Below are 26,178 nucleotides of genomic sequence, written 5' to 3'. Positions count from 1 at the left end.
CCCAACTGGTATTATTTCCCCTCTCTGTTTCGATATCAGTAAATTAATTTTGATGTGTTTATACAAGGATACGGTTTCCTCAGAAAACGTCGCAAGCAATCAAAATAACTTTATCATTCAAAGAGAGGCTGTGTCGACAGGTAATATATATTCCTTCAGACGGATGCTTCGATACAAAAGATAAACAATGCCTGACGAATTGCCCAACACAGGAGAACTTGTGTTCCACTCAATTTACATAATCACTCTCGTCTCATAGAATATTTTTTTTATATTTTCCCCCCAAAGTACGATCATTCATTATGTTCAAATCACCCCCACCTCCCCTCCCCAATATCGATCCAAAAACCTAAAAAGTATCTTTAAAAGATCCAGAACCTTAATTATAAATCATGTGATTCGCGAAAATAATTATTTCAGTAACTAATTTTTGCCTGTGGGTTAGCTTTTAGTGTATATCTTTTCAAAGTTCCAATACAGTTTCTGGATTCCTCATTAAAGGGTCATGATTACAATCATTATAGGTTCAAGGATAGGGTTATGCAAATTGCTTTCTTTTGAAAGGGAGCGTAACATCGCTCCTCCAAACGCAAAGCGCCTCCTGGAGGATCCATTCTAAAACGACTGGTACAGACCTGGGAGTAAACAGGGCTTCAAATTAAAGGAAACTCATTACTGCTTCCCCAAACACAGACAGGGCTTCTGTAAATTTGATGGACTCGCCAGTGACAGGGCCGAGGACAGATTTGCAAGCGTCTGGTGCCAAATGGTAATACGCTGGAACAAAAGGAATACTTGTGTTTAACAATACACAAGTCTAACCCAAACACCGACTACAATGAACTCGCCGTTTTACGGCTATTTTCTTCATGGCGTTCACTGCCAGATGGGAGCATTTCTGTGGGAGATTCGCCGTATTGTATCGCCGATGCCAAAAACAGTTACAATGTAGAAAACTGTGTCCTTCTACTTAATATTAGCCAGTAAATTTTCAATGTTCCTTCATGGTAATGAATAACAAATAATGATTCTTTAAGATTGTTATGAAATTTCAAAGACTGAAATTTTTATATATGTTTCAAAGTTCAAGCATTAGTATTGAAACCATTTAACCTGGAATTGAAAACAGTCCAAAAATTTTAGGTATGGCGAATTTGAAGATCAGAAAGAAAGCTGATCTTGCAATGGTGCACCAAGGTGGCTTGCTTTCCTGTCATTGCAGTATGTATAGACAACGTTTGATAGAGATCTTGACGGCTGTGAACTGTACTAAACCCCCAATCCTGACGTAGGAATGTGTTATAGTAAGAGTATTGGTATCTGGTAGGTGTCTGTTAAGTATGCCTTGCATCGACAGTAAGATAAAGACGCATAAAGTATATCAAAGTATCGTGATGTCGTTAATGCACATAAAAGCAAGGCTGCTAATACAACAGTTGACTAAGTAACGGGTGTTGTTTTTGTTGCTGATATTTTTTATAATGTGGTCAGGAAAAATTTAAACTTGAGGTCAACGATTAATCAGAAATTAAAAAAAATACAGAAATTATACACAGTCATATAGAAGAAAGTTATTCAAGTTTCTGTGTTTTAAAAAAAGGCAGCATTCAAAATATAAACACCAACAATAATCGATATTTTTTTCGAGTTTTTATTTTTTGGTTCAGTCACTCATGAGACATGTACACTAATATCACAATTGGTAATTATTGCATTTGTAGATAACATATACATGTATTTGTATCTTTTGTATTTACAATATCAACAATAAAACATAGTTTTGATTCGTGTAAATAAATAATGTGTGTGAATGATTGAAACATTGAATTCTTGAACAGTTGAAGTCAGGAGGAATGGCAAAAGATACTTGTGTAAACCAAATATTTGAAGAGTATTTACGGATTTTTGGGGGGAGGGGGGAATTAAATACAAGGCAAGACAGGCAAATTAATTATTTCATAATAGCACTTTCGTAAAACAGGGGGTAGTGTTGACAACGCATCGTCAGAACAACATAAACTAAATCACTACATCGTAGTTAATGAATAGGATACATTTAGAGGTATGCTATGATGCATTGTCTGTACAATGAGAATGAAATGAGGTATCAGAAAAGGAATATATCATAACATGATTCAAATTATCACATGATCACAATATCATTCTGTCTGAAGGTGAGTATTGTTGACCCCCTGTATTACATGAAAATACAGCACTGACTGTGGCAGCAACTGATGGCCGAACCAGTTTGGTCATTTGGTCTATGCGCACAGTTTCGTATCCGACCAACATGGAGCTGTGCACTGTTTCGGATTTGGACCAAGACCCATCTTCACCGAGTCTGTTTAATATCTCACATGATATAACATCAATGTTTATATGTTAACTTTTGTGCACTTCTCTTGCATAGAGAATGTTGTCATTAACAATTTTTAACATTGATTGCGCTATCTCTGTTAAAAGAGTCTTCGGCGGATTTCATTTAATAATGTCTCTACTTCTTCTTTTGGGATTTCTCATAATTATAAACCGAGTATATTTTGGTTGGAACTCATTTACACGTGTGCTCCTCGATTTCCCTTTCACATTCTTGACAAGTGACGTAACAACACCAATGGAATTTACAAAAACACCTGTCCACGACTTTTCGCTTCCGCGTTTCGTACCCTCTACCACAGCACATTAACTCACAACCATCAATTGCTTTAGATGTCTTGTTACACACGCGACCTTTGGTTCCAAACGAACCCGTTTTCGGATCAGGTTCGCAAAAGTCTGGAGAGGCAACGAGATACACTAAATCGTATTTTGTGTGTGGCTTGAACTGTGGATTTGTCGGCACTAGTCGTGGATGGTTCTTGGTCATCACAGACTTCACTTCCGTGGCTCCGTCGAACTTTTCCTTAATTATCGCCCCTACTTCCCGGAAAGGTGCCATTGCTCGCCAGCAAGTTCGCAGCTCGCATGATCCAGACACACCATGACACTTGCATTCCACTTTCATATTCTGTTCTATTGCCTGCAAGAATAAAGACAGTCATACAGAACATTTCAATTATACAATAAGAATAAATTTTATGCAAATGGAATAAGAAATCTTAAAAAAAAAATTCAACTTTCAGTCTTATTGTGCTTGTCTCTTCAGTCTTGTTTTTCTTGAAAGAAAAATATTTTAAAGCGGCCTGAAATCCATGGTCTGTATCAATTCATTAAAAACATTTATGATCAGATTCATCTCCTGTGTTTTGGGACCACCTGTGTAATTGACAAGTATTTATATTCAAGTTTCTTATCCATCATGTCTGGCGAAACTCGGGAATGCATAATGTTTACGCACTGGTTCGGCAGATTTCAGAAGCATGAAATGGTTTCAATTACGTAGCAAATTTCTTATTTAAACACAAATTTCGCTTGCATACAAATTATTTTTATTTTCGTAAATGTTTAGATGAAATTGTATTCAAATACGAAACTTGAAATATGTCTGCGAAATCATTTTATCTCGGTGCGATCTTTCCATTCCGACAGTTGTTCAAGGAAAAAAACTGCCTTTTAACACAAGCCATGGGCTAGAGGATTTTCAATGAATTTAAATTATGTGTTATATGTTTGAAAATGAAATTATTTTCTTGCATCATTAAATAAAGTAAAAGTGAATGGTGACCATTAAAATATTTTTGTTTGTTAATAGCGTTGCTCTCTTTTGATAGATTGAAGAATATTGGCATGCAATTTCACGTTTTTATAGTACTTTACACCCATATCTTGGCGATAAAATCGCGATTAATCATCATAATTTGCAGTCGAGAAAGTTCATGGACCCTTTCTGCCGAGGTGAATTGATCGAAGCCCTTCAGGTGCTTCAGACTTGATGGTCAAATGTCAATTTGCTCAAAATTCTTAATATTTTCTTCACGGCCGGAGGTCCAAAACAGGTTTTATTAATAACACCAAAGGGTGTTCCGCAGATGACCAGCCATTCATCACTCGGGTTGTTAGCTGCACCATGCACCTGGAGACGGGTTATTACAAGAACCATACATCTCTTGTTTTTAATTGACTACAAGTGAACTAGTAGTAACATTTGTCAAATTAGTTCTAACATGTAGGCTCAAGACATGTCACAATTGTCCAGAAAAGCCGTCCATGTTTACGGGTTCTGGACAAATTAGACACATTAGTGAGGCCATTACGCCACATCATAGATTAAAGATGCTAGTTCTTCTTGTCATATTTCGTCTGAACCTTGATTTATTCGTGCGAAGATTTGCCCGGTATTATCACCAACAACAATCAGAAAGATATCCAGCACAGAGATTAATGGTAACGCCATTTGCACATTAATCAGTCAAAGATTTTTTATTTATTATAAAAGGCAAACATTTTGATCATGATGGATTTAGTGTTTACCCAAAGTTTTCTTGGGAACTATCATTCTTATATCTTAGTAAACACGGCAATTTCAACGTTACTAGTCTAACCCTACAGAGGGCCAAAGTCGACCTCCTGGTCCCCCTCCTCTACAAAGCAATACATATTTCATTTGCAATATTGTTGAATGAACAGAGAAATAAAAACACAAGTGGATGCAAGGTGCGCTATCATCCCGTCGTGACAATTTCGTCTTGATAAAAGGAAGCTACCCGCACCAATGACATCTTAAGACGTTTAACAAGCAGCGAGCCCTAGACTTAGTGGAATTCAGTAAATACAAGTCATAAGATTAATATCCCGAAACGAATGATAAACAAAGTGCTATTTGCCAAGGAATAATACCCTCACAGCTCCCGGACTTTGAAGCTGACGAGAGCCGAGCGGACGGGGCGCTTTGTCCATTACTGCTTCATCCCTACCAAGCATTGTTAATAGGCTTTTAATTTGTTTAATTTGAATCGAAATTAACAAACCCTGTTGAAAGTTTCCACAGAGAGAGAGAGAGAGAGAGAGAGAGAGAGAGAGAGAGAGAGAGAGAGAGAGAGAGAGAGAGAGAACGTCTAAACTGTCAGAACCTCTGTGTTACTACAGTGACATGTCCAGTTTATGAAAACACGGTCTTAATGGCTTTAGCGAGATGTATTCTTTGTTTCCGTTCTCTTTTACTCCAGCTTTCACCTCTATCGTTCACGTGTAGCTATTACGCCTTCTACATAAACTGTCGCTCCGATTTTGTAGTACGGTTCCTTCAAAGAGGTCTAGGATTTTAGGGGGAGGGGTTCTAAATAAAGGTATCATTGTTTTATGTAGCCTGTATTTAGATGGTTTGGTTTGGTTCTGTGATAACATCTTCTATGTTTGTTGAAAGAGTTTGTAAAGTTTGGTCAGAATTGCGCATGGCCGTATGTTTGGGTAGCCCATTTCAATTCAGTGTCACATACACAGAAACTGCCAAACAAAATCCCCACAAAATATCAGCTATCTGGATTTTTCTTTTCTTTCTCTATTCGCGGGTAACCTATGTTTTGGCCTGTACACTTTGGCGTTTCCGATCATTTGTCATACCCCTAACGATGTCACACCGACTTTTGCAGTTTGTCATATCATAGCAATACAGAACGCCGATACTATTTCATGCCCAGGGTGTAATTCGTCTTATGAAACATACACCTCAATCGAAGGTAGACAAAAAAAAAAAAAAAAGATTGTGTGTTTCTCCCGTAATAAAAAGTGTCACAATTATATCTGATACTCAAATACTTAGTTACCGGTTTAATTTGTGTGTGGTGACATATCAGTATAAAGTATCGCTTTTTTGCTTGAGTTTACATGTAACCTTATGCTTTTTGGAGAAAAAAGCAATTCATTAACCTGTCCTCAAATTGTTTTTTTTCTCTGGATGTATATTTGTTAACATTGCTTTATATTTTAAAAAAAGTTTGTCGAGAGATTGAGAAAGAATATCATATGTGTGTTGTAAACTTATTGTGCCTTTATATAAACCTCCATATTATTGAGAAAGCCCCACAGAGAGAGGGGAGAAAAAACGTTACTGCCAGCAGATGATAAATCTAAATCGCGAGATATATGTTTAGATATGGATATAAATATTTATCAAAATATGAAATGTTGTTATACTTATATCAGAATTTTGATATATTCATGCGATATGTGTTTTCATGCTTTTTATGACCTTCGTGATTCTTGTCATTTAGAGGTCAAAGTTAAAGAACAAAAAAATAAACCATACTGGATGCCAATATGCTAAATGCTTGAAGTCTTAACGAGGTAGTTCTTTGTGCTGCGATTTCGGGCTTTTATTTTCAGACTGTGTTCAGTTTAATGCTACATGCCTTACATGACTGCATTTTCCAGTTTCAAGCTGAAGAATTGAACTTCAAAAAATTTTAAGCTATTAATATGTATTTATAAAAGATTCCAGTTTAATGAGGCGTGGATCTGGCGTTTGAATGAGGAAAGGCAGGGGACCAAATCGTATAGCATACACCCCGCTAACATAGATCCAAAATTTTAAGAGGAAATGAAATTGAATGAACACTTTGCCGACTATGAAACTCCTGGATTGGCTTTAGAAAATATTCTACATTCTTTCAAAACAAAAGTTCAAAACCTGAAGAAAACTTTCATAACTATTTGGACAAAGTCATAAACCCACGGAGCAAGATTCATTCGAAATATCCTATTTGTCACAAATTTAAGAAATAGTTATACCCTATAAACGTCCATTTATTTGTTCCCATTGTTTAATTGTCGCCTCGCCGTGAAAACTAGCAACAAAGGCCGGAATAGTTAAACCATACCCCACACTGTTTTATGGTGCAGACATAAAATTGGAAAAGATTCATTTAATTATTAGGATAGCTTTCGTGACAAAGACGACTTAGACGACAAGTCATAAATATACAGCCCCTCATGTGGTCCGGCTATGTTCCACGGCCCGATTCAACACCATTCAATTTATTTTATTCTCTTGGCTTTTGGTATTTCTCATTTTATGAAACCCCCTTCCATTTTGACGATTTAATTTGATAGCGAGAGAGAGAGGTGGTGGTTAGAGATAGAAATGCTATGTTGAGATTTTCTCTACCGATTCTAGTTTTATGATTTTGTGACAATCTCTAGCTCCTACGTCCGGTCGCAAAATAATGTTCCCTTTGCGATTTTCTATCGTTAAAGGACATACATACATTTCAAAGCGGGGCGTTCTTTCGTTTTATTAGATTGTTCCCGGTGTATATCTTTGTTATTAGCATTTCATTATCATTCAAACGTGGTTTTCAGATTTCATTTACTCTATATCTACATATCGCAGACGTGAATTCAAAATGATAAGATCAATGCAAAAAAAAAATCAAAGAGTCAATACAAGTTCATGGCACTGTGCTTTCTTGAACAATTTCGTCGTGTTTTATCGACAAAAGCGGATTAAGAGGGGAAAAAAGCACAAAAGACTGAAATCCTTCATAATAAATAACTTACCAAGCGGCCAGCCTCATTGTTGTGTAAATTCATTAATCTTCTCCCTGCATTTTTGCCACTTTTCTTTGACTTCTTCTCTCGGGCGTCCACAAATGTTTTAGAAAATGCTATCCCATATGCGATATTGTCTGAACATCCGGACCATTCGAATCCGTCCTTACTTGGTCCCTTTACAGTTCGGTCACAACCACACTTTGTGAGCTTTCCACTCGAACACGCCCGGGTCACTGCATGGGCCACACCTGCTGCTGATATAGCATGCACAAAAGATGCTTCTCTTGTTCCTGGAGGTAAAAATAGTACCAATCAATACAGAGCTTTGAAAACATTAAAAGATACTCTAGTTCTCAGTTTCAGTAGATTTTCAACAAAAATCAATGTTTCTAAACTTGGATCTTATACGGTCCACCCTTATTTAAACAAAATTAATATCCCGACTCAAAATAACTGTTGCATTCTATTGCATATTTGATGTAATTATTTTTTCCTTTTATTGTGTTCATTTTTTAAAGTATCATTACAAGGGCAGAGAAAGTTATACTAGGTGGGAATACTTGATATCCAATAATCTATTTAACATGACACATTGATAGTGTACCTAGATCAAAGCAGGAGAAAGCAAATAGAGTTTTCCCAATATAAAATGACGGTGTGGGGAGATTTAGCGACAACTACCTAAGTGATGCCTAAATAAAACTGTGTTTGTCTAAGTAAGAGTCCGATTATGTTAAAATACATGACAATCAAAAACAAATAGTTACCATTGATGATTTTCTAATGTAATAGCCCTTCGCAGACACCATCAATTTCAGCATACTTTGAACAGGAATTTTTCAACTAACCTAATTTTAACACATTCCCAAAAAGTGATTTTGGATCCACCATGCTGCAATTCCAACGCCTATTCTTGAACTGGTATTGGCATTCTTGTATGGCCTCGTGCGCTCCTAGCTTGACGCTTTCCATGACTTCTAAATTCTTTTTGCAGATTCTCCTCTGTCTTTTGACAAGGCCTACCAGAGAGTCGCAGTAATTGGCCGAACTAATGGTTGCAGTAGCTCCGGAAGACATGGCTAATGAGCTATAGGGTAAAGAAAAAAAATTAACATTTCAAAAATCAAGACAAACATATTTTAAGGAAATGTATAATGCTGATTAATGAAATGAATTAATTAGGTTTTTTTTCACTTTCCATGTCAATCATGACCTAGATCATACCCCCTACCATTCATCTTCATCTCTTATTCTGTGTTAATTGATGTTATTTATATACCGGTAAATATATATCTGTGTGGAATCTCCGCTTTTTAACGCCCCGAGTGAAAGTAACCCACGATTTGCAAGCCTGTCCGAGCATATTAACTATACTAATACAGTGACTCGTCTAGACCAAGCCAATATTGATTTAGTTAGTGCCTTTCAATTTTCAGGTAAATAAAAATTGCGCTCTGTGACAAAAACGTCTTTTGAGAGTAAATATAAACTGAAAAATCGGCCAGCAACTCGAGGCGGATGCGCTTTTCATTTTCCTTTAGTTGTTATAATTTCTAGACCATTTAATTGACCAATCATTACAAGTATCTTTATTTAGCCTGCAGAATAATCTTCGTCATAGCCTTCCATATCTGTCTCATCTTCGTGTTTCATTTAGCTCCAATTCAGAAGTAGCTCAATACAAAATGCGTTAATGCCAAAGATCGGAGGGAAACTGCAATTTGAAAGAAGTGTATGATTTTTTTGTAAACTTCTTATCGCTTCAAATTGTCAAAAACGTCACAGTTCCTTCGTTTATGGCTCCTAAAACCTTCACACCAATTTTGCTTCTTGTGAAATATTTTTAAAACAAACGAATTGTGTCGGCGAAAACTTGTTCGAACTGTTACCAAATTAGCCACAAGGATGTATAGATTTTAAATAGTATTTTGCCTTCGGCAATAAAAATGTTTCAAAGTTTTAAATTGCTACACCTTAAATAGGTGAGAAAATTATCTATAATTTGGAGGCGTAATTTATTTCTCCATCAAAGTATGATTTGAGTACATGGTACCCCCGGCCTTGGATTAACTAGATTTCCATTCGTTGTTGATTGATATCTAACATCAATTTTAACAAGTTCAAGTTATACTCTTAATCAGCTGTTAATTGCTCTTCCGCTTGTTTTGTAAGATAATCACTTATGCTGGTAACGTTAAATTTATTCAGAAAACAAACAATCGCCAGTAGAGTTGTTTTATATGCTGGTATTTTTCTAACTTAAACTGTACAACCACATACTGTTTTAGTTCTATACTTCACGGTAATGGAATTTGCATATTCCTTTTATATATTAGTTGCAATATGTGATAAAAACTGCTACATTATAACATATTTATCGCCTATATATTCTCTCTCTCTCTCTCTCTCTCTCTCTCTCTCTCTCTCTCTCTCTCTGTGATTTATTGGCGATTTATCTACAATTCTCCTACGAGCTTTGTTACAATATACAAGGGCTATTGGAAATAATTAAATGGAAACTTTCTCTCTTATAATCTGTATTTACAAGTTATCTGGTAATACTTTACCATTTCAGTAACAACGACCCGTGAACGTCTAGCAGGGCAAACAAACGAACAAAACCATATCTCGGGCAATTCTACATAGCTAGATAGACGATCAACTATATGTTGACCGAGGTCTTAAAAGCGACATTGTAAGTTTCATTTCTCACTTGTCTCTAGGTACTGTGATATTTCATGAGTTGCAATTCTATTTCAATGCGTTCGTGTTGCTAAAAGGGGTGAAAAACTATATTGTTGAACTTTTTATTTTTTGATTTATCGCGGGAATTCAGCAGACGAGAGACAGACCAAAGTTTTGACAGGAAAACTCACTCACTGCTTTTCTTCACTACGAGACGGTTTTTTTTTAAACAGTAATAAAACACCGGCCTACAAGAAACAATCCAGTTGCCTTTGCTTGTTGTTTATCGAATATGTGTGATTTATGAGCGTAATCTTACAATATGATGTTGGTGATGCGCCCGCGCACTGATTCAGCTGTCAAATCACGTGTGATAACGCAGCATCTGTACCGCTAACTAGACAGGGCACGAGACTTGTCAGCATGGCTTACATAATTGTCTATGACAACAGCCCCAGAAACTTTTTGGCATTATTTGCCATCAAACAATACACAGAAAATAGTTTCCGGATTAACCAACAACCCAATGACTCCAACGGGAAAAAAATTCTGAATCGGAAGATGTTTTTTGAATTATCTGTAGTCAAAGAAATATACTTACAGCCATTTAATACTGTCGGCAACAGACGTCAGGTATAAAAGTACGTAAACTCCCAGGAGAAGTGACAGTAAGTCCAGTCGATTCATTCTTTAATAACACAACACCTCTTCAATTATACTTGACGGTTTTACTGAAGTAATCTTGGTATGGAACCTTGTCCTTATGAAATATCCAGTATAATTCCTGTAGTTCGAGTGTAAAGTTTCTCACTGTATAATTTTCTTTGAAGTAAATTCTTTAACTAGGACCAGTTCTCATCATTGTATGTTCATCCATCTATAGTTTCTCAGGAATATGACAAACCGATTCTTATACATTCCATAAAGTCGATCAAGAATAAAAATGTTGAAAGTGAGAAAACTTCCTCCTCCTTTTCCACGTGTGTTGGATGTTATGGACAAACTCCCAAAAAACTTCTCCTTATTTATAAATCCCACACTATTATCAATAAGTTATGATAATTTAGACTGACAATTATCTCAGTTGTTGTAGCCAGTACGAATTGATATCATATGAATGAACCTATCGGCGACACGCAAGAGAAACCATTTGTCTCCTATTAACCCCCAAGCCTCACTGAGTTAGCTCCGCCCCCTCGGCCCAAGACGAATTTGGATTGGCTTCAGTGAACCGGATCACGCCTCCAATTTGTTGTAATTACTTGTTTGTCGGTAATTCGGAGTGATTTAGTTTTTTGAGTTATTAGATTGTCTCACTTAAGCTTATCGGAACATTAAACGAATATTTTAAACTGTCCCTCTTCCCCATTCATACATTTGAAATAGTGTATATATACAAGTCTATCTTTAAACCCTGCGTCATGCGCCAAATTTTCAATGAATTTAAAAAAAAGTTTGTGTACTAAACGCGCATTTCTTTTTCACCTGATTTTATTTGGTGACAAGTGATAAGAGTATGAATGTTTAACTTTCAACTCTAAACGAACAAACATGAATAAGAAATATCAATAGAAAATAATAAAGGGAGAGTTCAATTGTTCATAAAGAAAATTTTAAATATTGTCTTGGAATATCTAAATGACTAATCAATTAACACATCGTAGAGATTTTTGCCCCGGCACTGCCGTTTCATTCAGAATTTATTTGTACACTTTGCGATATTCCACGTTTCTAAAAGGTTAGCAATTTCCGCCCAGGGTCTTTTTTCTTTACAAATACACAGAATCGATTCATATATATTTACTCCCCCTGGATGTGGGAGGAAAATAGGACTAAGGATATTTTGGATCAATGTCTATTTTTTCCCTCCCTTTAACTGCTAGATTTACGACAGTCCTTTCTTTTCCAAATTTATAATGCTCTCATCAATACAAGAACAATTACTCAGTTAAATCGAGTTTACTAGAGAATGTATGGTTTCTCAATACAGAGTAGTGGCCTGTCGAATATGATACCACATAAATCTTCTAAAATGTCTCGTTACTACATCCCTCATACGTCATTACTATGAAAACAATTACGCAACGATAAAAGTGAACGTTACACACAACTTAAAACATGGTTTCCCTTGCACATATAAAGTAACTTCCGGACTATATTATGGATTTCGCATGTTTTTCCTCATAAATCAAGAAAGGCGTACTCCTCCCAAACATTGGATATGGGGTAGTAACATAGATAACACTTTTCCTGTGCAATAAAAATAAAATAATGAGAACAATTCATTGAATACAGAAATCCTCTTGAAAAAAAAGAATCCATTGAACACTTTCATTAAAAACCGGAATGCATGTGCTTGTAACTTCAAAAGCAGGCTAACAACTAAACAGAAATAACTACATATTCCAATAATAAACGTTGAAATTGATTGCAGATATGATTTTTAAAAAAGCGGGAAAGAGGGGGCTTCAAAGGATTAAGATGTTAATACCTTAATCTTTAGAAATTTCCAGAATTCAAAGGGAGGGTGTAAAACTTGATCCCCTACAAGAGTTGAATGAAGATAAAAATAAGCTTACCTTTTGAAAGTAATAAAGAAAACCTTTGGTTAAACTCTTTCCTTCTCACTTTGCTCCTTTCTTTCTGGTAATTTCTCCGAAACTTCAGTTCTCCTCTGAAGCGCTTCGATACTTGTTTATATTTGCTTATGTTCTCCTCATCTTGTTTTGATGCAAGCCCGGTCTTCGCATCTTTCAGCGTTAACATTCAATATACAACTGCAACAAAACTTGAAATTGCTTCTAATCTATCTTTTTGCCGCTGCCTTTGATGGTTATATCCAAGACGTTTTGGAAGAACACAATTGTCTATCATTTTTCGCTTAAACACTCTCTCAGAAAGAATTTTCCGTCGTATCAATAGCCAAATGTAAATAAAAGGGGGTAATTTCTATCTCCTCCTTTCATACAAAAACAGTTTTCTCGGTGGCTAAAGTCTGTAGTTTTTATTAAGAGTCTCGTTGTCAAACTGGATGAACGTTTTTTAATCAAACCTGTGGCTTATCTCAAAGATTTTTCAATTATATTCGTATTTGTCACATTACGACCATTAATAATCGCCCAGTTGTTGAATTCCTGTTCGTCGTTTGGAGGGGGTCGATTCATGAGGGCCTCTAAAATCACGATCCAACCAAATCCCTTTTGGCATATCACTTCTATTTCTTAGTTTGCTAACATTTTTTGAAACACAGAAGTTTTCCCCTTTTCGTGGACGTGTATTTCAAACAATTCCAAATCCCGCTGACATTCCGCGTAAACAACTCGTCAAGGATAAATGTCATTTCAATTGGATTTAGAAGTCAAACTTTTACATGATGTGCACGATCTTTGAAATCGGCACCGATTCTTATTCTACTCTTTATTTGAATTCACGACTTTTAATTCTTTGACAAATCCAACCCTTCCCCTGCCTCCAATAAAATGCATTGTAATATCTGTTTTTGAATTCTCTCTAAATTCGAGAACTCGTAAAATATAAATTTTTCAATTCTTTTTGAAAATACGATTTTCCCAGATTTGACAAATGTGATCAATGACCACAGATGACCCTTGCATTAGCTATATTTTTTCTCGAATATAGTATGTTTTCTTGATGGATGGAGATTTAAACACGCTAATCGCCGAGCAATGACAAAGGTGGAGAAAGGGAGAGATTCCGGTAAACAGTGGGCTTAGGCGCATAGTGCGGTGATACTTTACTTGATATTGGGCAAGGAAGAGAGATTAAAGTCTACTCTCTAAAATAGAAATACCCCCAGAAGCAGGTCGACAACAAAATTAGAATGAAAAATTTATTTCCTATTATGGTTTATTGTTTAAAAGATTATTATACAGTTTTACGCTTTAAAATTCTTTTTTAAACAATAATCTGAAAATATTGCTGTAAATTCAAATTAATTGATATATTTTTAATTTATGTGTATTTAAATACTTGTTTTAACAATCCAAGAAACCGTTAATACTCTCCACATCAATTAACGATTACTCAACGTGGCGGCGACTTTTAAGATAATTTTGAGAAAACTGAAGGTTCGCAGACGACCAAATTAAAATTAAAACTCAATTTTAACCCAAATAGTACCGCCGCGCGTGGATTAATTACATAATTACCTTTAGATTATCACTTTCGCAGCACGCTTGTTTATTTTTAATCAAAACACCTGTTGTAGTTTGAGACACAATGCCTGTCCATATTAATTAGCACATTACGTGCGATAATTGCTCTTTACGGGTACAAGAGAGACCGATACAAATCTAATTGCACACGTGTCAATCTTGTTGCAACTTGGAAAACTACTTATTAGCCGTATGTTGCCACACCTTTCTTGTGAAACTACTGACGCCATGGCTTGTCATATTTCCTTTCTCAAAATTTCAACTGGTTCTTCAATACTCGCTTTTCCGAAAGAAAAGATTTACAACATACGAAAGCCTCATATAGCTTCTGTATTTTGCATTTGATATCCCCCGAACCTGTGCATATTTTTTCCCCATACTTTAACATTATGTTACAAACAAGCTGAAAAATGAACAACTTTGACAAATGTAAAAGTTAAGTACATTAAAAATGTATGGTTTTTAACATATTTGTTGCTGATTTGTAAAAAATATAAACAAAAAAGTAACTGAAGTATATTTAATCAAACACACGCACTAAATTTTTAACAATGAAAATAAGGCACATATATTTTGGTAAAGATTTATTACCAAATTACCCCCCCCCCTTCCTCCCCTTTTAAAAAATACCCCGTGCACCGAAAACAAAAGCAATAACTGCATAATACCGCTTAGTGAGTTCTAAATATACCCTGTAAATAAGAGCAGACTGGAGGCTCTTCTATGTGTCAGTTTGCTTTATGGGGGACATGATGAGTAAGATGGCAGATTAATTCCCCTTTATTAGTGCCCTGTTTACAACTTGACCCCCCAAATGAGTGTAATTTTATAGCATTGGTGGGTAATTGTCAGACCAGACGTATAATGAGATTCTAAAGTGTGTAAGGACTAACAAACCTATGGGGATCTAGCTGAATAAGGGCTCGTTGTAAAATGTGTGTCCAGATGTTTTACCTGATTTTCTTATTAGATACCCAATGAAATTACGGTGAATACAAAAAAATTCTTCTATTATATATGGATTTTATCACATCTCTTTTTAGTGCATGTTCATCTTGAAACAAGTTAAAATAGATGTATAGCGGACAATTCTTATCTGGAAATTTACTCACAAGGGTACATTTAATATACATGTATATAAATATGGACATCAAGACCCTTTTTGTGGATAACATAATTAGAGAATGATTAAAACTGGCCTATAAGTAAAGTTAACTTTTCAAGAGGGTCATAAATTGATCAGTGCTTGTATTTGATACATTTTGAAATAATTTAAAGAAAACGACATAATCTCCACGTAACGTTTTAACATACTGTCAGTGTCTAGTTACAAGTATTTGTTTTGTATATGCCATCAAATCACTATATATATATTACTGATTTATATGCTCAGTATTATCCAGAGGATATGGATTAAAGAAGGATTTTAAGGCTTTATTTTATCGAAATCCTGATTTGTTCAGTCATAAAATCGTTTCCTTTTCACCGAAAGCGTGAAATTCACACCATGACATGCATTTTGTTTGATTCCACGACTCACATATAAATTATAATGGGAAAACATCATATTGGAATTAATAAAACGCCTAGAGGAATTGATAGCTTCAAGTTTTTATCTTAAGTTTGAATTCACTTCTTACATTAAATCAGATAAGTGAAATTTTAACGAATAGATAATACATGCAATATAAAATGTCGTAAATTATTGCATACACTTGCAGGCTTATCTGCATTCCATTATACAAATCATTTTATTTCCCTCACCGTTTCATTCATAGAATGCCATTTTGCGGTGCTTTTAAGTGTGTTGTTCTAGCTATGCACATTAGATAAAACGCATATAAAACCACAACAAGAACCAGTAATAAGGCTATGATTTTGCTTTGAAAAACTGCTGTGTTAACTTGTCCTATCAACAGCAACAGAGGATCAGAAATCATAAAAAAAATGTCAGGGACTTGACGAGTCGCAGCTGTTGAATCGAACACACGGAACCAATACACCAAAAAGAAAGAGGATGGACATTTTCTCCATTAAAACCTACAGATTAAATGAGATTTATCGTAAAATGAAAGGAACAAAACGGAAGAGGCAAACTAGTCCCTTTCCAAAATGAGTCAGGAACATTATCAGTTATTTGAAAACAACAGAAAAATATTCTAACGTCTTTGAAATGTTAATCATACAATTCGAATGAAGAATTCCTCCATAATCTAAAGAATTGCTCCTTCTATTGAAGAAAATTTATTGACAGTAGATATTCTTTCTCTTTTCTTGATTTTAGAAGTGGGCGGGAGGAGGCAGAGACTTTGAAGGTGCTAAATGATATCATTTAATTTCTTTTGTCCTGCTTACGCAGTTCAACATGTAAGTAAATATTTGTATTTACTTTCGCCGAATCCTTTAATCTTTTGTAAAGCAAAAACACCGAACAACCAAAAACACACAACAGGTTCGCATAAACCTCAAAGGTAAACAACTGTTTGTATTCATTGTCACAGAACGTCACAGAATTACTTTACAGCAAAATTGGTAGCAAACAACATTCATAGGCTGTCGTCGGAGTAGGGAAAACGGACTTGCAAGATCCTACTCAATTATTGTGGTTTATGAATTTTTTACGTTGGTGTAAATATGAAAATTATAACTTTAAGTGAGTAAAATTCCAAACTTGCAATACAAAATTATGTCATGCATGTGTTGAGTTTCTCAGAAGAAAGTTTTAGCTTTATAATTCAATAAAAATTATTTGGGAGCCAAGGAAAAGATGATTGCAGTCCGTAATTTCTGGAGTTTACAGAAGTTTACTATTCACAGCATATGAGTATTCCATTTTAAAGTTAAAAAAAAATTGCTTTAACATTAGGAACTGGTGCTACAGCCGAGATAAAGTTACATCTTCTTGTAATATTTTACTTTGTGCGATTGTTTACATTTAACCTTGCTTATGCTATGAAATTATATGTACCATAGAAATTATGAATTCACCACCTTGTTTGGAAGGATATGCATACAGTGCACAAAATTAGTAATCTCTTTGTAGATACAAATGTTTTTTTTCTATGGCATGATGCATAACGATCATATGATAATTGTTTTGGCCATAAAACATTGGTTAATGAAAATCTGCACACATATACGTAAATATTTGTCTGATATCCATAATATTACAAAAGTAGGATTTAAAAAGGAAACACGAAAGAAAAGCTCTACTTAACAGACCAACCAAAGGCATGTTTCCAAACCTCTTCTTTAAAATGAAAAATATTAAAACAATGGAAAACAATATTTCCATATATTGGCTTTATCTGCATTTATATCATTTCTGGGAATGTGGTGACAAAAAAGAATTTTGATGTGATGAAATATGTTTTAATTTGGTCCTACATTTTCTATCATTCAAAATTGCTTGAAGCTATAACGCTTTCCTTTATTATATTTAGAAAACACTTATCACTGGGGAAACATAATGTTAGTTCCAATACTGATGGATCATAATTCTCGATCTATTTTAGTGTTGATATTCACAACAGACAAGATAATTGTAACAAGAAACAAATAACAATATCAAACAAACTTTAAAAGGAAACGATGAAATGTACAGACGGTTGTCATCAATATTTTCCTTAAAGCCCGGGGGTCTATACAGAGGTTAGGACCAATGGAACGTCACCCGGAAATCTACCGGAAATCTAGCCGTATGGATGTCGTAACTGTCTACATTTTTTCATGTAGTGCAGACTATGTGTAAAGGTAAAAGAAAAGATAAATAGAACTATGTCTATGAAAGATGGCAGCAATAAATTTGTAAAAAATAAAAAAAGAAAAGAAAAAAAAATGTTCACGTATTGCAAAATTAAGTCAAATACGTCTGTTTTGTAGCGTCAAGGTTACATAAACACGCAACAGAAATGAGGAATTTTTAATCTATGATACAATCACATTGTGTTGGCGGTATATATTCCAGTTTGAGGTGGCGTTCTTTATAATTAGACATCTAGAGGGTTTGGTTGAAGATCGATCGTCTTTATCAATGACCATCTACATAATTGTCACTCCGCTTTTTTTCTGCGAATGTAAACTGACACCTGGAAGCCATTTATTATAAACTCATCACACAGGTATTTTCTTCCCTCAATCTCCCTCTCTCCATGTTCCATCCAATTCATTGTTATTTACTCATCGATCTGAAAAGCGCAGTAGTTTAATCAGTGGTAGTCAAAAATAGGTATTATTATCATCACAGAATATTAGGCAGATTTGTACAGAAATTTGTCATTTAGTAGATTTGTTTTTGAAAAATTTACATGCAATAATATATACCAACCCACAATAACATTTTAGGTTTGCATTTAAATTTTGAACACAGTTCATCAAGAGTTCAGTGGATAAAGACGACTTGATTAAATCAATTTTAAATTTGTTAGTATAACAAAAATCAAGGTAAATATCGGTTTTTACATATATTTGAATATCTTTAAAATGTCATAGGAATCGGATATCATACCAGTATTTTGCGCATGACCGGAAGTTGAGAAATGAGATTAATACTGTAACATTATTTGTCATAAACTTAGACACAATACATGAAACTACGGATTGCATGGTCATCTGAGCAATGCGTCAAGATGGTTTCAAGGTGGGTCCTGGATACGTAGTCATCAACAAGCCCATTGGTTTTCCACTTCATTTTATCACTTTCAAAATCATGAAATGGGACGAGACACAAAAACGTATATTATACAAGCATTTTTAAGAATACAGATTTATATGATTATTGAAATTACAGGTGGTACTGATAACCCGTTGGCAAGTTGAACGTGTGCATGACGTCGCATCTTACATTTTATTGTAGTACAATATAATTGATTTATTTAGTATTGCTGCAAAATTTAGCACAAGTACATGTTGTATTTATCCAATATTCGTTATAAAAGTATTGTATTTACGTTTTTCTATACTGTCCCCTGTAGTTATCTAATTGTCTACAATGATATAAATATATAAAGATTTATGGAACTGATATCTGCAGTTTACATAATTTTCGCCAAATTGTCATATATTGTATCTATAGGTAAATGGCACTAACTTAACATGCACACGTGTGGAGATGTCACAAGACATACATGCATGGACTTATTCTTAATCAATTTGCTAATCTGAGAGAGAGAGAGAGAGAGAGAGAGAGAGAGAGAGAGAGAGAGAGAGAGAGAGAGAGAGAACAAACTTTCAAACTCTTTTATTTATGTCCGTAGTTTGTGAATGACAACATAAACAGTGAAAACTATAATACAGTTTGCGTCATAGTACTAGGTATGGATTTCCATTGAGGAGTTTTCACGTGTATTTGATTTCTTGATCCTAAACTATTTTGACAATTTGTCAAATTACACAAAGGGTGTGTCAAAAGAACAGACTCCCAGTATCAAGCGAACACTTAGATAGGAGATAGCCATCTTGACGAATTGATCTTGTACTTTAGACGTTTAAAATTTTCTAAATGTTTTCACCGAGAGATTTTTTTCTTCATGCTTTTATGCAACAATTAAAGTCGTATTAGCTCGGTAACCACCCATAATCAAGTTTACATTTGGGAAGTCATCATTTCAGAGAATGGCTGTGACACTTTCCATTATCAAACGCTGATCAGATATTCAATTTAACGGCTTTGTATACAAATCAAAGAACTTCGACGTTTAGAGAAAAAAAATGATCTGAGATTTTGATAATCTTGGAACCTGCAATCAATGCAGTCTGCTTAAACATATTTAGAACAAACCTTTATTTCTTTTTTACCCACGCAACGAGATAAAGAAGAAACTTCACCAAATGATCACATTTGTCAATCTTATACGTTAAGTATGAATGACGACAAATTGTAAGTCCATCAAATTATGTAAAGACTTTGGATAGTAATTGCAGGGAGGGACCGGGGTCCATTTTGGTACCAGTGTATATAACACTGGGTAGGTGGTGGCCCTTTTTTGACTGATGTCATGTACGTGATATGGCAACGACAGTTTTTTTTCCTTTTTAGCAGCGGGCGCCTCAAAAAACAGTAGAGACCACCCAATTTACTGCAAACACTGACATTTTCGACGTTTTGATGAAATACTTGCTGCACTCTAAGTGTGTAAATTTTGACAATATTTACTATTAAAATTGCTTGAGAAAGTTTTTTTGTTTAAAAATTAGACTTTAAAACTATCTTTTCTGAATAAAAACACGTGGAAAAATAAAATTAAGCTTTGTCGTAAGTTCGTATTTTTAAAGGAAAAATACAAATGTATACGATATATACATATATATGAAAAACAAATTTAAGAAAACGAGAAGAAAATTTAAGATACTTTTTAAAAAGTTAAGAAAATGTATACAATATGTGCAATGAAGCACAATAATACTTAATTTTGCTTTCGTTGATCTAGCTTTATTACTTCTCTTTAAATCTCTTTTTCTTCTGTATGATAGTAAAAAAAAGGTAAAACTACAGAGAACATTAAGGCATTACATCATAAGCCTAAATATCATATTTCTGAATAATTTTCAAATACATACATTGTTATACACTTCCTGTAGATATATTTTCAATCTGTACATTGATAGTATTTCATTTTCATTGCGCGAATATAAAATATATATTGATACAGGAATACAGACAACGAACAACCCCACGCGATTGTACTTACAGTTTAGTGAAAATATTATAACTTATTAATAAAAAATCAATAATAACCGTTTAACTTTTCATATTCCCCTCCTTTCTTCTTTAATTCTTTCATTTATTCTCTCTCTCTCTCTCTCTCTCTCTCTCTCTCTCTCTCTCTCTCTCTCTCTCTCTCTCATTTGAGCTTTAACTAAACGATGTATGAGAAAACCTCAGTAGGATAACAAACAAAACTCGATAAAATTAGAGATGTCCTGTTTCTCTATATTCAGCTACGCGCCTTCGTGAAATCAATGTAAAATTTGCCGTAGTACAATGCTAACCAAAATAGTCGACAATTAAGTAATTCACCCCAATTAAATTATCATGGTGTAAATGATCCGAAAACGTTTGCTCATATCTTATTATGAATATCCGAGGGAAGAAAAATGGTTTCTTTCCGAACATAATTCTGTAGATTTCTAAAAATACAAAATCGCTTATTCTGTCCATCTCTGATGGCCAGTAACACAAAGAAGCTTTATTATATTCCATGAGAGACTACAGTTATCTTGACTTTTCCACCTTCAAATTCTGAAGAACTGTTTCCGGTTTTTAGACACTGGGCGTCGGAGTAGGAACAATAAATCTTTCTTGTCATTTTCAAACATTTTAATATCTTTCAGAAATATTTTTTTAGAAAGGATATTCGACTACTTTGGATACAAGTGTCTTAAATTGCACAAAGAACGTATCAAGTATTGACACTGATACCTTGTGACGTCCAAATGGTGCTCATTTGATGTCTTTGACGTCATATTTATATTGACTATACATTTGAAAGAACTAAGCCCCGCTGACAACATTTGTTTTAAAGTCAATTGTTTCTTTTTTGGAAAATGATCGATGCTATTTCAAACTACAATACTATTTCCATTGAGTATTTTCTCATATATTCCGATTGTTGTTTGGAACAGGACACAATATTGTTTATAAGAAGTTGTCAACCGTTTTGCTGGATTTACTCGGTTAAAACAGGATGAAATCACTTGACCAAATTGGGCGATGTGTCAGAGGTCAGATTCGCATTATCACTTCCATCTATAACACACTTTAGCATGTACATTTCAAACGTATTAAATTGTTTACATATTTACAAACAGTATTTCTTCTTGGTTTAATCGGATTTTGCGGTCTCAATCATTGTAATGGAAACTATACACAATCCAATGATTATGGTATTAAAGATCATGATTTCTGAATAAGAGAAAAAATCTTCATATTAAGGTACACCAAGACTTTTCAGCTGAATTTAAAATTCCGATACATAACAAAATATGTTCGTGACATTACAGTATCCGACGTTAATCTCTGAATGAACCCGTGATATTTGTTAATATTTTATTTGTCAACGAAATCTACAGGACTTCAAAAAGGTAGTTCTTGGTAATATTTCGATTAGCAACAAGTCATAAAATATCCGCAACTTTTACTTTCACTTTCAATATTGCAAGCGTTGCAAGGTTTAGTTTGAGCATATTTTATTTTATAAAGTATGAGAAACAAGTTTTATCAACTTACATGCTCTGTTCCTTATGTACAAGACTATTTGAAATTGTCATGTAAAGAATAGTAAAGGAAGTAACTAATACAATGCATTTATAAACAATATACTATAATAACAATATAACAGAAAATAGATGACAAGTGATAACATTATTTTGAACTAAAACTTAATTATTATTATTATTATTATTATTAAAAGATTAATAATATTATTCTCTCAATAAAAAAACTAATACACACGAACATGTATATATACATGTTTATGTATTTGTTATGACGATAATAGATACTGATTGTGATTTATATCTTTATATATAATACTGAAATAATATACCATATTCATGAATAAATTTGCGAACTGCTGGGAAAACGAAGCAGTTAGTTACATGGGTAATCAAGAAGTCACGACTACCAGAATGTACGTACATCTGTATGTAATACGTTGCTAATGTTAAAACAAGTACAATCCAAATCAATTTGAAAATTGTATTGAAGTTCAGCATTGTATTTATAGTTTCGTCCATACTAAAACGTGCAGGAAAAAAATAGTTGGCCTATAAAGTTTTGAACAGTCACCAATAATTTGGCACAAGAGCACAAAGGACAGTGTGCTGTCACTCGGAAAATTTAACCTTGTTAGGCAACATTGTGGATTAATTGAGGAACCGTTTTACAGCAATTTGTAAATTTAGATTCCATATTGTTTTGTCCAGTTGTCACGCTTCTATCGCAGATTTCACAGATTTAGACAGAGATTAACTCAGTACAAGATGGTCAAGCGAAAGTGAGATCAAATAGAGATATATTACAAAACCCGAAACGTCATTAGAACACAAAGGGTATACTATCACAAAAAGCTAGTTTCCAGCAAATGAACACAATTATTCATCCAGGTGAATAACTGTTTTATAATATTTTACCACTATTTTGACATACGAATAGGAAAAGTTCATGCAATGTATTCTTGGAATACTAAATCAAATCGACACTTTTTTGATGCTTTTTAGTTCACCTGAACCAAAGGAGATTTAACTTTTTGTTTGCATATCGTCAGTCTTAGTTTTTACATTCAGAACCACTGAGATATTTTTACCAAAGTTGGAACAATCAAACCTTAAGTACAACTTTTTTTTTGTAAATTGTTGAAATGATGGAACCAGATCCTTTAATGGAATATAAACAAGGAACGAAAATAAAAAAGAGTTGCTTTATAATTACTATTATTCTCGTCAAGAACCAAATAGCAATTAATGTAAAAACTGTTACATGAAGTTTCATATATAATTATGATAAGGTAGAAATTGAAGTTAATACAAATCGTGATACCCGGTTTCAAGCACAGGTGCTTGAGGACAGGATCTAGATGGACAAAGTTAGCAATCTTCTTGTATTATATATGTAGAGGGTCTGATTTTTTAAAAATATTTGTTTTAGGTAATTTTGGACAATGAATGTATAAATTAGATTAGAAATATGTCATAAAAAGATAATTTGATAAAAAATATATTAAAGTCCCGGAGGTCTATAATCTTTGGGGGGGGGGGGGGGGTCGATCCTGTCCTCAAGCACCTGTGGTTTCAAGAAGGTGGCCGAAATAGAGAAAGGGTAAACAAACACAAAGGGGAAAAAAGAGATGAAAATCTGTATAATCTTATTCTAATTGATACAAAGACTATTGTTTAAAATAAGAGGGTATTTATAAATTTTAACTTCATATCATAGCCCTTTCATGTCAGAGAAAGACCATGTTTCGTTGGGACAATTTTTACAAAAAACAGCAGCAAATCAATTATTAAATTAACACCGTAGAAATTGAAGTTAATACAAATCGTGATACCCGGTTTCAAGCACAGGTGCTTGAGGACAGGATCTAGATGGACAAAGTTAGCAATCTTCTTGTATTATATATGTAGAGGGTCTGATTTTTTAAAAATATTTGTTTTAGGTAATTTTGGGCAATGAATGTATAAATTAGATTAGAAATATGTCATAAAAGGATAATTTTATAAAAAATAATATTAAAGTCCCGAGGGTCTATAATCTTTGGGGGGGGGGGTCGATCCTGTCCTCAAGCACCTGGGGTTTCAAGAAGGTAGCCGAAATAGGGAAAGGGTAAACGAACACAAAGGGAAAAAAAGAGATGAAAATACTGTATAATCTTATTCTAATTGATACAAAGACTATTTATTGAAATAAGAGGGTATTTATAAGTTTTAACTTCATATCATTGCCCCTTCATGTCAGAGAAAGAAGCAAGCTGGTATGAAGAAATTTGCAAATACTCTAGTACTTTGTTTGCTTTTTTTTCACATACAGGGTTAAAAAGAAAAATAGTTTAAGTATTACATGTTCATAAAAAATGATGCATGTGATTGAAAAAAACAACCCATTGAAGATCATGATCATGGTAGAAAAAAATCATGAAATTGAATTGTTTGGATGAACAAGCTAACAGTGACCCATGAATTCAGACGAGGACAAAATCCGAAAATGGTATACACAAGAATTCGTTTAAAATGTTCTTAGTAATATGAAAGCATAAAATGGTTTGTGAAATACTAGTAAGTATGTAAGTAAGGTTGTATTATAAGTTACAGTTTCTAGTTTATTCGACATGGACATGTACCTTGACCCATTAAGATTATAAAACGAACCAAATTTTATTTAATTTAAACATATTTTTATTCAATAAACTCAGGAAGATTGGACAACAGGTAAAGCCTATGCAAATCCTCTCCTTGTATAAGAAAGTTAAACCTGAATACGAGTAGTTGTATACTAAATGATGAAAGGTTACAATAAACATAAAAATCAGAACGCTTTACGCATAATAGTTCTTTAATACAATTTACAATTGTTCTCCTATGATTATTCATATTTTGAAAAGTTTTAGTTGAAACTCCAGGACAGACTTATATATACATTCAGCAATGTATGTCATCATACAGTTGCGCAAGAGGGTACAAAAAAATTCTGACGTCATCAGTCCTAGTTTCTACAGATGTCATAAATCTAAATAAATATGATGGTTTGCAATTAACGACACGCCTTCCTGCTAAAAATGGGCCTTGTGTTATTGTATGAATTAACCTACAACAGAAACTAGGAAAATATTAATACACTGTACATTAATTTACGCTGCATTAAACATTTCCACATAATCCGGAACTACATCACAAAAACAATGGCCGGAGATATTTTCTGTGATACATACTTGTTACCTTTTTGAATTTTCCGATATAAGGTCGTGTAATTTTACTTTGGTGCTTAATTTACTGTGCTTTATGGCTATAGTTTGAGGATTTTGTCAGAAACGTTTTTTCTTTATCTGCGGTATTATATCGTCTGAGGTTCGGCCAACTTTTATGTAAAGATTTTTTTGGGACAATTTTATCAATTTCTCAATTCAAGAAATGCCAAGAGGATTAGAAGATAATTCCCTTACGCGATATTGGCATTTACACTTATAGTAAATTGCTCTCAGAACATGCTTTCAACATTGCAGAACTGTTTGCACCTTACATTCTCTTTCCAATTCAAGAAAATCGCCGTTTAGTTGTGACGTATTCCAATGAAATAAGAAGTATTGAATGGTGTTCGAATTTCTTGCTCCATTAATATTTCCGGGGTCTAATATCTAGCGGAAATGCCATGTGAAGTAAATAGAATTATGATAGC

The 26,178-nt window shown here is 34.1% G+C and overlaps 1 protein-coding gene across 1 annotated transcript; it reads right to left on the bottom strand.

The window, feature by feature from the left end:
- Positions 1-1,633: 1,633 nt before the first annotated feature.
- Positions 1,634-11,643, bottom strand: LOC105343129 (protein Wnt-4). The gene is made up of 4 exons (XM_011450335.4): positions 10,715-11,643; positions 8,277-8,515; positions 7,435-7,718; positions 1,634-3,019 (listed from the first exon to the last, which is right to left on the bottom strand). Exons 1-4 carry the CDS (start codon positions 10,798-10,800, stop codon positions 2,552-2,554), a joined length of 1,077 nt encoding a protein of 358 aa, XP_011448637.1. The 5' UTR covers positions 10,801-11,643; the 3' UTR covers positions 1,634-2,551.
- Positions 11,644-26,178: the final 14,535 nt, after the last annotated feature.

Source organism: Magallana gigas, chromosome 3 (genome assembly GCF_963853765.1).
Source record: "Magallana gigas chromosome 3, xbMagGiga1.1, whole genome shotgun sequence".
NCBI classification, from domain to species: Eukaryota; Metazoa; Mollusca; class Bivalvia; order Ostreida; family Ostreidae; genus Magallana; species Magallana gigas.
This window is presented reverse-complemented; position numbering and strand designations above follow the sequence as displayed.

What these genes read in the sequence shown, in the direction of transcription:
- LOC105343129 (XM_011450335.4), bottom strand. Translation starts at nt 10,800, where the DNA reads ATGAATCGACTGGACTTACTGTCACTTCTCCTGGGAGTTTACGTACTT. An exon ending in GCCGACAGTATTAAATGGCT is followed by an intron (nt 8,516 to 10,714) that starts GTAAGTATATTT and finishes TTTACCCTATAG; the next exon opens with CTCATTAGCCATGTCTTCCG. An exon ending in ACAATGAGGCTGGCCGCTTG is followed by an intron (nt 3,020 to 7,434) that starts GTAAGTTATTTA and finishes TTATTCTTGCAG; the next exon opens with GCAATAGAACAGAATATGAA.